Source organism: Danio aesculapii, chromosome 1 (genome assembly GCF_903798145.1).
Source record: "Danio aesculapii chromosome 1, fDanAes4.1, whole genome shotgun sequence".
Lineage (NCBI taxonomy): Eukaryota > Metazoa > Chordata > Actinopteri > Cypriniformes > Danionidae > Danio > Danio aesculapii.
Genome location: NC_079435.1, coordinates 34,186,500 through 34,201,720, shown reverse-complemented (window position 1 = coordinate 34,201,720; position 15,221 = coordinate 34,186,500). Strand labels below are relative to the sequence as shown.

Sequence of the window (15,221 nt, the reverse complement as noted above, 5' to 3'; positions counted from 1 at the left end):
TCATTGAGTTAATGTGAGGTCTTGTATGCTAATTAGTAGAATATAAACATAATTGGTGACTATTTAAGAGACAAGTGTAGAAAGTTAAGAAGTGAGATGTTTGTGAGCCCCTGCTGTGTGTTGTTGTACTGCAATGACTCCCTCTATCCATTCATCCATCCATTCATCCATCCATCCATCCATCCATCCATCCATCCATCCATCCATCCATCCATCCATCTATGTTTTAGTGTGATGCATCTGTTTTGCTGAAAGCAAAAGTTGTAGAAATGTTCCTTATGAAAGCAGGGGAATACAGCAGTCCTGCTTTTAAAATCAGGATGCACATTAATTGAGTATTTTCACCTGCTGATTCAACCCAGCCTCTATGCTACCTCATCTCCACCCTTTTTAGGTTTCTCCCCTTCACTTCACCTCACACTTTCAGACCTTTAGCCCAGTCTTACTCAGCAATATTCATTCATTCATTCATTTTCTTTTCGGTTTAGTCCCTTTATTAATCTGGGGTCGCCACAGCGGAATGAACCACCAACTTATCCAGCATATGTTTTAAGCAGCGGATGCCCATCCAGCAGCAACCCATCTTTAGGAAACATCCACACACACTCATTCACACTAATACACTACGGACAATTTAGCCTCCTAATTCACCTGTACCACATGTCTTTGGACTGTGGGGGAAACCGGAGCACCTGTAGGAAACCGACGCAAAGGCAGGGAGAACATAGACTCCACATAGAAACGCCAACCGACCCAGCCGAGGCTCGAACCAGTGACCTTCTTGCTGTGAGGCAACAGCACTACCTACTGCGCCACTGCGTCGCCAAGCAATATACAATTTTACAATATACATTTGATATGAACATATTTCATATGGTATCCAAAAATAATTTCTTTGACATTCAAGTCAGTGCTGTGGTTTTGTTTACAGTTTTTCCTCAATCACTTTTGTGCATTTCTCACAACACTGTTTACATTTGCACAACAGTTAATGCATTTCTCAAAACAATTAGTGCAAACTGCAAAACCTAGTTGATAACCTGCAAAGCATGTCACTTGCTCAAAATGGATAGCTCATTCCTCAAAAGCAAGTATTCATGTCAATGAAAGTGTCAGTGTCATCAAGATAAAAAGTCCTGACACCATTGTTTATGAACAAGATATTCAGATGGCTTTGGCCTGTTTTCATTATGACAGTTTACTCTGTAATTATTTTCCAATGCAAAAACAATTTTGGTGACACTTGCTGAAAATGCTCAAGACAGCACTATATACTGTTTGCACAGCCATTTATAAACTAAAGTAAAGTCACTGCATTTAGTGAGCTATCTGAGTACAAGACACTGAATATGTACAGTATGTTTCACATTTTTACTGCATATGCTCTTTACAATTCAAATTTATTCACACCATTGTGCAAAAGAATAAATACACCCTTATTTAAAAAAAAACATAAACTTGCTTTGGGTAGAGCTGTGCACAACTGTAAACAATATTGCAGTACATATTGGAACTGAACCTACAACATACATCGGTATGTAAATCATTCATGAAATTGTTCAATTTAGAAGACATTTTCAGGAAAAAAAGATTTATATTTTTAATACTATTTGCTTGACAGATTTTGACAACTAGTTCAACATTTTTGAATGTAATTACTCAAGTAATGAAATGTGGACTATTAGTTTTATATGGAATGACTATTCAGCATTCACAAGTTTAGTTCATTTTGACTGAAATGACATAAGCAAATGATAATGTCATAAAAAAGCAGAGAGTTGTATGAAAGCAGTTGATCCATGTCCAAAAGCATTTGCAATGTGTTAGAAGGAATGAGAAACTGCTACTATGATGTGCACAAATGACTAATTGTTTTGAGAAATACAATAACTGTTGTGCAAATGTAAATAGTGTTGTGAGAAATGCACCAAAGCAACTGAGAAAAACTGTAAGATAAGAGATTATATAGTAGGGTTTAGAAAAATTATAATTTTCCAGTTATGTTTACTCCTATATATATATTGCTATCAATAATTTACAACTATACACCACATTTTACAGCAAAGTATTTTAAAAAATGAAAATGAATATCAGTCTGAAAATATATGGCTTTAAAATCCAAGTAATAAATGCTAACGTGTCATCTAAATTCAGTGTTAATAAACTTCTCCACACTGACTTTTAAATAAGCTCTTGGCATCCCTGAGTAGGAAGCCAAATTGATAAATAACATTCTGTTTAGCTATATCAAACAAATACACATCTCCCATAAAATGAATAAAGAGGATGCAATTAAGCAAAAAAAAAAAAAAAAAAAAAAGCGTGAAGATAAAGGTTTGAGAAAATGTCAGGGATAGGGCAGAATATTATTACTGATTAAAGCTAAGTGCAAACATTATTGCATGACATTTTTTACTATTTTTATCCTCATCAGCAAATAAATGTTCATTCATTTATTCATTCATTCATTCAACACATGCTCATTGGGAATATGAGAAACTGCAAATACATGCTTTGGCATACTTTACCTAAATTACTGTACTTTACCTAGTTTCATGTTTTCTTTAAAATGAACACAACAACTGACTAAAATGAACCAACAAATTCTGTTCCTCTCTACACTACAATTCGAAACCTTTACAGGGACAGGTTATCAATGGACAAAAGATTGTTTTTGTGCAATTGTTTGAGCAGCACCAAAAAATTACCATAAAAAAACAACTTTAACAAATCTATCAAATGTAATGGAACACATTTGCCTCCCCCGCTTAACACCATGTGGACGGCTTTTCCGCATGAGTCAGTTTGCTTGGTAGCTTGCCTCATACACCGTTGAACTTGGGACATGGGGGGAACCAGGTTTGGGTCTAATAAAGAGCAGTTCCAGAATCAGGTAAAAGTAATGTAAATTGTGGTGAAAGTATGTAGCTGCGATTTGTTTTTTTCTCCTTGTTTGCCTTTGAAAACACTATTGGTTGGATGTAGAAAAAGGAATGTGTGGGTCAGTCGATCGTGAGGTGATATATTATGCATGACAAGTTGGCCAGCTTTTAGCGCACAAGAAGGATGTGAAAATGGCACGTATGAAAACACAGCCCAGTAACCTTTTGAGATTCACAGAAATATAAACAGTGGCCTCTAGTCAATTTACAAGAAGGACATGTAAATGGCACATATAAGAAAATGGATTTATTAACACAAGCTGCAAGCAGACGTCACTGGAGTAATGTATTTCGCAGTTTGCAAAAACATAGCCCTGAGCATGTATTTCCAATGTCTTGGGTTGCATTCATTCATTCATTTGTTTGTTTCCTTGCTTGTCTGTTGCTGATGACCCTTGAGTGTCTGCCTAGCTCCAGATTCCCATGGTGCGGTAATATTCATTCTACATTCTCACACAAGCCAACTGTGGTTAGGGAGAGTGAAGGTTAATTATATCTTCCCATTCCTCTTCTCTCTTCCTGTGGTGTCGAGACATATGATGTCAGGCTTAGAGAATTCAGCACTTCAAACTATCACTAAACTTTGTCTTTGTTTGTTGAATATTCTCAGCTACTGTGGCTAGGGTGGCCTGTATATAGAGCAAGGGATCTGATCTTAACCTGCCCAAAACACATTAGACGAAAAGATAAAAACAAAAGAAAGAACCTTATCATCTAATGGTTTCCTTTCCCTTTGCAATTGAGTATTACAACTCATTTCGCAAATGTGCACACTTGGCAGGAACCAAAAGGGCCATCAAATCCTAAAGATGATTAACATTCTAGGGACAAGACACATTAAGAGCCATACCTCTCTCCTCCTCTGCAAAAAAAAAAAAAAAAAAAAAAAAAAACCTTCTCAGGAGAGGTTGCCTCAAGCTTTGGGTAAATTGGTTTGGCTGCCACATTAGAGGTCGAAAGGGAGGGAAAGCAAGCTGAGGAGGGCTGTGGAGGAGGGGACTGAAGTGCAGGACTTAGTTGTGGCCTGAAATGGGGTTGCAGGGGAGAAGGAAATGAGGCAGAAAGGCTTAACCTGATAAATGAAAGGGCAGCCTCTCCGCTATTGCAGTGTCACAGCTTCAGCTTTGTGCTTCTTAGCCAAAATAAACCAACATCATAACATCTGGCAATTCATTAGTGATTATGTGACTTTAGTTTTTAGCCCCTTACCAGACCTAATAAAGTATATATATATATATATATATATATATATATATATATATATATATATATATATATATATATATATATATATATATATATATATATATAAAGTCAAAAGTTTGGGGTCAGGTTTTTTTAATGTTTTTTTTTTTTAAAGAAAGTTATTCTGTTCATCAAGGCGGGATTTTTTAAGTGGAAAAAAAAAGTTAAATATTTATAAAAAATTTGAAGTAACTGCTTTCTTATTGTATGTAGTTTCAAATGAAATTATTATTCCAGTCATTATAGCTTATAATACTATTACCATTAATAAGAATATTACTAGTAATAATAATAATAATAATAATAATAATAATAATAACAATAATCATAGAGTGCTTTCTTAAGAATCATGCGACTCTGAAGACTGGAGTAATAAAGCTAAAAATTCATCTTTAAAATCACTGGATTAAATTATTAAATTTAATTATAAACTAATTTTGAACAGTTATATTTTAGTTATTATTTTATATTTTATATATTTATAGTGCAATTACATTTCACAAAAATGTACAAAAATTGTACTGAGCCCAAACTTTTGACAGTAGTGTGTGTGTTTGTATATATATATATATATATATATATATATATATATATATATATATATATATATATATATATATATATATATATACAGTTTCAATACAGACAGTATATACAGTTTAGTATCTCTCCTAAAGAAGAGCTCAATTATAAGTAAATCTGACTAAAAATCCCTAGTTGTTTGTGTATTTGGCTTCTCAGATATTCCAAGATTAATTAATTTATTTTTGTTTTCCACCTGTACATTTGAGACAGAAATGGCTGGAGTTTACTAATTTAGAAAGCAAAAATGACAGCAGTAACGGTGCTGTGTTCTCACTATACTATACTGTAAACAGTATAGTATAGTGTATACAGATGTAAAGACAACACGTCCTCCCTAATTAAAGTGCCTCGTGGGCTGTCCAACGCAGAATTTCAGTTTGACTGAAACATTTGCCAACAGATCACAGAATTATGTGGTTATCAAACCTATTTAGCACAGAGATATAGCACAGAATAGTCAACAATTGTGTTATATTGTAGAAGCAAATATATAGCATTTGTATGTGTATTTGTAGCTTACCTAAAATGGATTGTCATAGATTAAACAATTTATAGTATAGCCTGTGTGCACGTTCGTTTGGGTGCATATAGAGGCCAAAAAGTTAAGGCAGCCTAGAGCTTATGAGCAGTGTGAGGGTGCAATTTTCAGGTATGGTTACATTTGCAAAAAGAGTGACTGACTTAAGCATCATCAACTGCACACAAAATACAGTCAAAATATATAAAGTTTTAAGTTGGTTATTTACATAAAGCTATTCGTCTTTTTTTACAGAAATCAATAATTTTCTATCAAAGCATATTTTTTTACTAAAATATTATTCTAAAAATAGTTTGAAAAAACAAACAAACAAGGTCAGCTATGTTTACACATATTTATTCTCACATGCATATTAGCAGACCACCCTAGGTTAGATAAATGTGCGCTCTTGAATGTTGATGATGCTTTGTGGTCCACTCCTATATATCTTATATCAACAGAAAGGGTCCCTCTATTGAATTTATTTTCACTTCTTGCAGGAGAATGTCGGATAGGGAACTAAATAATTAAAGAAAAGGGACCCTTTTTGACTGCATCAACCATGGCACTGCTGGTAAGCTCTACAATACCTTGTACAATCTATATTTATCAGTGACGATTAGGTGATTATTTAAGTTATTTTAACCATTTTTGCATGACCAAGAATTCCTGGGCTAATTTTTCTTTATATATATATATATATATATATATATATATATATATATATATATATATATATATATATATATATATTTATTTATTTATTTATTTGTTTATTTATTTATGGGTTTGTGTTATTATCTTGTATCTAAGTTATTGTTATTTTAAGACTGGAAATGTAGTATGCAGCAGCTGTATGTCACTTACAGAATCTTAGTGCACAACTATATTTTTTGTTTTATTTTGGTCTTACACCATGTATTAGCCAATTCCACATGACAAAATTGGCATTCTCTTTTGCTTATTTCTTATTTGCTATGACACTAATTATTCAGTTGTTATCTGAACATTATGAGGATTGACACACTGTATGGTTTCATAACTGAAGGAGCATTTGTGTAGAGGCAGATGTAGTTGAAATTAATCAAGGTTTAGATGAATTGGTCATCATTCACTTGCATGTAACGTGTTTGGGATTGTGGTGAGAAAAAGCTCATCTTTATTAATGAAGCCTAAATGAACAATATGGTTATGGGTCTCGCTGAAGCTAGCTTCAGGAGTGAGTCAGTGTGCTAATGCTGTCCAAGTTTGAGTTAATATGCTATTGAGTTTCTCTCGATTATTACATTACCATGGCTCAAATCAATTGATAAACTCCCATTCAATGTGGTGGAGTATTTAATTGAGTCAGAGTCAATTGCATTTGTGCATGCCTGCAGACATGCTGACAGGAGTAAACACTCTAGCAGGATACTGTCTAAGCTGTGCTCAAGTTATTGAACTCTATGCTGTGTCAGAAAGTGGTGTGCTCTAACACACATTCATGCAAAGGAATGCATGAAAGCAGGAAATGTGATATATTGGTGCTATATAAATGCAACAGTAGATCTTGCAATAATAAAACTTTGTTGCAAGACATAAATGTCACATGTAATACTCAAATGTAAAATAAGAAAACAAAATGTGTTACTGTAATACGAGTGTGAAAACATGTTTAATTTATAATGGGCTGTTGTTGTTGTATGTTTGCAGTTATTTATGAGTTATGAGTTCAAATTTAAATTAAAATAAATGATTACAGGAGCCATTTCCTCTCTTTTCTTGCAGACATAGCTCCAACATCAATCTGCATCGCAAACTACTGACCAAAGAGCTGGATGACATTGTCTTGGACCCCCAGCTTACAACCTTGCCTAAACAGCTGCGTGCTGAGTTCCTGTCAAAGATCTATGCCGACCACCACACAGAACTGGAGGGTGTGAGGAGTTTTGACAGTGGACCACCAGAAAGCAGAAGACATGATGGAATGAGATCCCAAGTCGCTAGAGAATATTCACACAGCAACGGCTATTGCCATGGCCCCAATGATGACTATGTGGTTCTGGACCTGAGCACTGCCTCTAGTGTACAGTCAAGTGGCAGTGTGCAATCCTCACAAGAGTCTGATGAGGGCAGTGATGAGGGAATTCTGCTGGATGACCTAGAGGATGCTAGTGACACTGAGGACTGCACCCCAAGTGCTGGGGCTCAGAGACTGTCAATGGAGGGGAAGAATAGGGAGGATGCCGGGAAGGAAGAAAGAGAAGGAGACACAGATGAAAGGATTCTGCACTATGACCCCTCTGTTTCACCATCAATCTTGGCATCCAGTGGAGGTAATGGCACAGGAGGCATTCTTTGCACCATCTGCCACAAACTGTATAGTAACAAAGGGACTCTCCGAGTGCACTACAAGACTGTCCACCTCCGTGAAATGCACAAATGCAAAATACCTGGCTGTAACATGATGTTTTCTTCTGTAAGGAGTAGAAACAGGCATAGCCAGAACCCCAACCTACACAAAAAGGCCTCTTATACCACAATGATTGATTAGAACATTCATTCCTATTTAGCCGATTTCCTCAAGCACCGTATCTATAAAAGAACCCTCTCAATTCACCCCCACCCCCAAATGCCTTTTTTTCAGTATTGTGACATTTTGACATTTTTGCTTTTGGAAGCAAGTACTGAACAATAAGCCATCACAGTGGCATAACATCATAGTTTCCTCAGTTCCCAACACAAACTTTCCCTAAATCTCTTATTTGTGAGCCTTGCCTGCAGAAATGTTGATGAGGAAAAAACAAAACTAAAAAAACCCAAAATAAAAACGTTTGTATTTGTGTAATGACAGCTTTTAAAAGAATCCCTTACAAAAGCATGACTGACTTAAATATGTAAATACTAATGTTGTGAGGGGCTTTGGTGTGAAACAATTGTATTGATGGTTGATATTTTGTTCTTTTTTTGTTTGTTTGTTTTTATTTGGTCTGAGACTTTCACTTCAAAAGAAAAGGAAGGCAAGACAAAGTAGCATCTGCTTAGCTTGATTCATTTATACTGGCTTAAAATGTTTTATCTTAAAAAAAGAATTACATGTGACTTGTGACTTGTTTTATCTTCATGTTAGGTATACAGATTGAGCTGGCATGCTTTTAGCTCTAACAAAGTACTTTTTTCTCACAATCATATCTTTATTTAAAAAAAAGAAAGAAATAGAAAAAAAAACAATTTTGCACTTTGCAACTATACTAGTGGGACTATTATTTCAAGGATACCGCTTTACAATGATCATTGTCCAATGTGAACATGACATTTTTAAGGATACAGTGCCAAGTGGTATTAACTGTTCCTTTTAACAGAAACGTGCCAGATCTTTATATGAGAGTATCTCATTTGACATGATTAAACACTATATTCATCCCATTTAGTAAGTGTTTCAGGTATAATCATTTGAATGCAGTAAATAAGTATTACTGACTCTGATCATAATAATTGAAAAATAAACATTTAAAGAGTATAAGTGTATGGTTAAAGGCTGAATTAGCCCAGAGGTTAGGTAGATAAACTTTCTACTGCATGTAGTTATACTTTAAAGAGGTAGTTTGTGTCCTGTAACTTATTTTGTCTCTAAAATTTTGATCAGTTTTATTATATACAAATGCCATTGATATTACAGAGTGCCACACAAGAGAGGCTATAGAAACTGTGACCAAAAGCAAAGGCACTGTTGCAGAACCCATGAACAGAAATTAAAGGAAAACACTATCTTCTCTAACACACCTTCCAGACATTTGTTTAATGTTGAGTTTTTCATCTTTATTTCGATTCTGGTGAGCATTGTCTGATAGCCACACAACAACAGTACAAAGATGGCAACACTTTTAAATTTTATCCACTTAGTGGTATTAGAAGTATGATAGTTAGATCCATTAATGTTGCTTTCTGAAAAAAAGAGCTGATGGAAGGTACGAACATTAAGAGGGAACAGCAGTGTGAATCATTAAAAATGTACTGCTAGACAGAATCTGGAGGTATTTCCACCACTGATCTGTGTAACAACTCAGTTTCAATTCAATGAATATTGCTAATATCACTGCATTGTTGAGAGGTCAAAATCTCAGCTACTGTTTTCTCTATTCTTTCCCTACTCTTTCCTTTATTTTCTCCTGCTCAGCCACCACCCAGTCCAGAGACAATGGCTGTTAGTGTATGCTTAACTAAACTTTAAGGGATGGCACAAAAATAGAAAACTATTGTAATTGTTTGTTAATTCATTGTGAGGGCAATGTAGTCACAGCACTGTTCTGCTTTACTGCTCTCTGTAAGCATTATGAAAAAGTACCACTTCAGAGGAATTACACTGCCTCAAGATAATGGCCAAATGTTGTAGATCTTGAAACAAATACTGGTCAGTAACATTACTGAAACATAAGGATCACACAACTAAAGCACTTTTCAGGCTTGTGCATTATTAAAATGCAAATAATGATAGATAGATAGATAGATAGATAGATAGATAGATAGATAGATAGATAGATAGATAGATAGATAGATAGATAGATAGATAGATAGATAGATAGATAGATAGATAGATAGATAGATAGAAATACAGATAAATAAGTAGTTTGATATTACAAATGGAAGTTAGAAGTCTTGTCCTCCATAATTTCCAGACCATCAAACCAAAGACTACTAGTAAGGAACACAGTATGGCAGCATAGGAAAATCTTCTAAATGTAATTTATTGAGAGACAAAAAAATTCATTATAAATCTGGATATTGTATTACACATTATGCCTCTCTTTGCATTACAATTGTCTGATTGTTGAAGAATTTATACACTTAAAATCAGCATTTGATGAAGTAATATGTAATGGCGGTGACAATGAAATTAGTTTAGCTGGAGAAATGTATGAAAGAAGGGGGGAAGAATAGACAAGAAAATATTTGAATTTTCTTCACTTTATACTATACTGTCTTGATGTTCTGTTGGAAAGCTGGCCAATTGCAACTCATCCTCCAGTTACCATTTAGTTCCCTCACACCACTCTGAAAAATGACCAGCACATTCCCCTCTGAAAATCCACCAAGAGCTTGGGCAGTCATTACTGTCCTGCATTGTCCCCACAGAGTTAAGCTTTTACCATGAAGCCATTGGCTAAAAAGAGTCTGAGTGAGCCTTAAATATTTTATTGCAGCTCTGAGGACAGGGCCATCACAGACCATTAATGCAGCATGTAATATCTTGTAAGGGCGATCAGTAAGTTTGCTGTGTTAACACTGTTTCATTGGAGGCATGATGCACAAAAGTATGATGATATGGATTTGAACCTGCTGAAAAGACACTGAACATATGTCAAACAAAACTAGCCATTATGAAGTCAAATACAGAGAAGCAAATTGATAAAGCTGATTCAGCAATAGTAAAGGAGAGAGAAAAAACAGTTAATAATTCTATAGTAGTACAATATATTGTGTTATGCAACCACAAACAATAATGAATACACCTGGAATAATGTTAAATCTTTATTTTGTTTTAATGTGATGTTTGATGTAGTTATTTGTCTTTTCGAGTGTCCTTAATACCCACTGAAGAAAAGGGCATCCACATCAAAGGAAGCTCACATTTTGAGTTACAAAGGGTGATACTAATAGCTTAACAGTGCTACTTTTATATGATAAAATGTTTATGTTTCTTCTCATGAGACAGTATGATGTCCCCCTTAAATGATTTAGGTTTTTTTTTTTTAATCTTCTGTATCATAAACTCTCTCTTTCTCTATATATCTTTTTTTTTTTTCTTTTTTTGCATAAAATGCATATGGTTTTGGGCGTGTAAATTGAATTTTTGTACAAATCAGAATTCTTGTACAATTTTATATTAAAGATTTATGAGTCACTGGCACGTTGAAGTACTTTCTTTTGTAAAAGACAATTATGTGATATATCGCTAGTGTGATATTGACCATTATGTGCATTTATACAACATTTTGACGACACAAATGCAAATGTGTAAATAAATCTGAAACGACAATGGGATGTCATAAAAAGAAAAAACTCTTGTGTGTGAAATTATTTTCGTTACAGATTCAAATTTAATAGATGAACCCAAGCCTATGTTATTATTTTGAAAATGTCACTTTAAGATTAAAGGAATGCGGAGTTACTTCACTGAAAGTCAATGCTTGTTGTAAAATGTAGCATAAACAAAATAAGAGAGATCGAAGGAGTGAATTCAATTACCTGCATCTGATACAGATCTTTGTTATTTTATACATTTAAAAGTAATGAAAATGTGGGTCCTTGCATTTGTTGGCTACATAAAATGTTTTGTTGAAAGTTAAAATAGCATTGTAATTTTCAACCTTGTCTTAGGCCCCGATTACACTAATACGTTTTAGTTTTAAAACGACGTTTTAGAATAAAACCGATCAACATCTACACTGGCGTTTAACCTAGCACTTCTGAACAACTCTCCGTCCACAAGCTGAAAACACACACCACGTGACCACACACACACACTCTCTGGCATGCACTGCAGCAATGAGAGCTGTGCACATCGGACTGTTCATCAAGGATCTACCGCTGGATCTAATCGCACTATATTTGTTAAATTTGATATTTCATTCATCTTGTTGTCTGTATCTAACAACATATTCCCCAACTTTGGTCTTTTGAATCTATTACTATAGGTAACGTGTTATGGCTAAGCGCAAAGATAAGTTAATATATTAATTTATGTAACTGCGTACACTGATTCTGCATTTGACTGATTGCTTGCCTTTATTTCCTATAATGTATAAAGTTATTGTACATTATACTTTTATAATGACCATTATTGATTATTAAAACTGATATTCAGCAAAAGAGGGTATGTTTCATATTTTCAATGAAAGTAAAATGAGGCAGTTATGTTATAGGCTCCATTTTGTTATAAATATGCATACAGTGAAGATGGCGGTCATATAAATATGTAGCTACACGACGCCTCAACATTTTTGGTGTCTGTTAAGTTCTTTATATCATGTTTTCATTTTATTGTTTAGAAAGTGAAACAACATAGCCAGGGTGATGTGAATGAGGTTATAAAGTACACTGTTCCCTTTGAAGATTTACCCGACGTGTCCTCGAGTTTGTTTTCCATATCAAACTTGCAAAGTATGAGCTCACAAGGAAAGGATGCAAGACTAAACTTTGTGCAGGCTACTTAATATTGAGGAAAACTCAGGCGTAGTGTGGACGGATGATGTAACCATAGCAAAACTTATCCATTTTAAAACTAAAACGTATTAGTGTAAACGGGGCCTTATTTTTTGTCAATATAAAAGTCATACAAGTGTAAGGCATCAAGACGTATAAACAAAATTACTAATGACTAATGGTATCTAGATGCAGCCTTTATGATGCAAGCTGAGATTGCTTCTTTCAGCGATGCAATGTCAGACACAATGCATTCAATGGAGCTAGTGACATCACTGTGAGGGGTAGGATTAGGGATGTGGTTAGCCCATTAAAAAGCATTGCAGCTCAGATTGCATCTGCATAAGGTATGCATCCAGACCCCACTCGGTAATTATCCTTGTTTTTATTTTGTAATGCAGCAATAATATTGAGTTGCTAATTTCTGCCACAATATCCATAAAGTAAATAGTATTTAACTTCATTTTATTGCAAAGCAAACGCTGTTGTTAGAACATATAAAAGATTGGTACATGAATGTAATTTAATGAAATGAAGACCTTTGAGTGGAAGTAGATGACAGAATAATTGATAGGTCAGTTATAACCAAGATATATGTGTTACTGTTTGGGAGGTTGGTTACAAAATCTACCACTAGGTGTGACCATGGCCAGTTGGGAACAGGGAGAGGAACTGACTTGCCAGATAGTAGAGGACTCTTTGACATGGCACACTCCTAATGCTCTTAACATGCCTCTGCAAAGTTTTGGCAATAGGGTATTATTGCCTACCATGCCTAAGGGTAGGTGTGCACTCACTCACTATCTTTCAGCTTAGTCCCTGATTGAACAGGGGTCGCCACATCGGAATGAACCATCAATTACTATTCTGGCAGATGCCCTTCCATCCAACATGCAAACTCCACATAGAAATGTCTCCTGGCCTAGCGGGGACTTGAATCAGCGACCTTCTTGCTGTGATATGACAGTGATAACTACTGTGTCATCCTAGGATGGATGTCTCGAGTATGTGAAATTTGAGGAAGTTTAAGAGGCCTTTAATGTTTCATAGATTCCCCCTTCCTCTCATTTATTTGTATATCCATCCGATATTTTAACCCAGGAACTGAACTGAAGATAGGTAGAGCAGGCATTTCTCAGCTTTCAGGAACAACTGGTATTCAAACAGACTTTTAGGACCTCCACAACATGGCAATAGGAGTCAATGAGAATGTTGTCAATGTTCACCAGGATGAATCGATGCAGGAATTCCTAAAACATCCCATGCAATAAGTCCTTCCACTCAAAGGTCTTCATTTCATTAAATTACATTCATGTACCAACCTTTTATATGTTCTAACAACAGCGTTTGCTTTGCAATAAAATGAAGTTAAATACTATTTACTTTATGGATATTGTGGCAGATATTAGCAACTCAATATTATTGCTGCATTACAAAATAAAAACAAGGATAATTACAGAGAGGGGTCTGGATGCAGACCTTATGCAGATGCAATCTGAGCTGCAATGCTTTTTAATGGGCTCACCTAACCACATCCCTAATCCTACCCCTCACAGTGATGTCACTAGCTCCATTGAATGCATTGTGCCTGACATTGCATCGCTGAAAGAAGCAATCTCAGCTTGCATCATAAAGGCTGCATCTAGATACTATAAGTCATTAGTAATTTTCAGTTGCGCCTTCAGCCTCTGGATGGACCCCGCATTTCTACAGGACTGTGTGCCTCTAGAAGAAGTGTCCAGGCATGTCATCGTTTCGATGGATGCTTCCAGTTGCGCTGGGGGGCCGTGTGGTGCGGGCATGCAGCTGTGGGTCCGTGGTAGGAACCTGGTTGCATTGGCATATTAACCACCTGGAGCTGTTGGCAGTGTATCTTGCGCTGTGCTGTTTTTTTTCCTGTGCTTGAGGGGAAACACATTCTGGTCAAGACGAACAGCACGTCATTGTTGGCATATATCAATCGCATGGGAGGTATCCGCTTTTGCTGCATATCTCAGCTCAGCTCCCCCAGTCATACGCGGCGAAATCGCTGCATCCCATTCTGCCCCACCAAGCTCAACCGTGCAGCCGATGCGCTCTCACGGCATAAGGCTGTCCCCTCCGCACTGTCCCAAGGGATGGGCGTTAGGATCATCCCCACTCTGAGCAAGCGGCAATGGTGGCGCGCTGGGAAAGCATCGCCTCATAATCCAGTTCCCAGAGGCGCGAGACGTGGATATTAATTCTATCCTCTTCCTCTCTCATACCCACTTATAGATCTCTCTTAGGAGAGGTCTGCTCGATCACTTGACTCAGTATTTTTAAGATCTCTGTCCAAGTAGACAGCTCTACTGGTCGCGTTGGCATCAGTCAAATGGGTGGGTATTTGGAGGCATTTTCAGTCAGCAAAATGTGCCAGTGTTTTGGGCCGGCCCACTCTTACATTTTCTCGAGACCCCGGCCTAATACATTTGCGAGATTTTTTAATCTTTGAGGGGAGCTGATTCCTCACGTGTGCTGGGAAACCCTGGTGAATTTGGAAATTCAATTAGGTGTTGTAAAACGCTAGCTGGGCCTTTCTCTCTAACACAGAGATATGTGGGGGAATGCAAATGCTATGTTCCTTCGCCAAAATGATTGCCCTTTAGCTGTTGGGCGTGAAAGGCTCTTCAGCTAGAAAAAGATGCCTCACCATGGCACTTGCAGTGCTTATATTACAAGATTATATTTACTTAATTGTAAGTAGCGCCAGCTGTGCATGCTGACGCTGT

At 36.1% G+C, this 15,221-nt stretch overlaps 1 protein-coding gene across 4 annotated transcripts in view; it reads left to right on the top strand.

Annotated features, from left to right (window-relative positions):
• The window catches only part of bnc2 (basonuclin 2), a 177,267-nt gene extending 166,093 nt beyond the window's left edge, over positions 1-11,174 (top strand). For 3 of the 4 annotated variants that reach the window (XM_056459078.1, XM_056459066.1, XM_056459072.1), the window contains one exon: positions 7,057-11,174. In XM_056459078.1, the coding sequence (XP_056315053.1) occupies positions 7,057-7,822 (766 nt within the window). In that variant the 3' untranslated portion in view covers positions 7,823-11,174. Of the gene's footprint in view, positions 1-5,789; positions 5,864-7,056 lie in introns of all 4 variants that reach the window. The other variant, XM_056459086.1, reaches the window with a different exon arrangement.
• Positions 11,175-15,221: the final 4,047 nt, after the last annotated feature.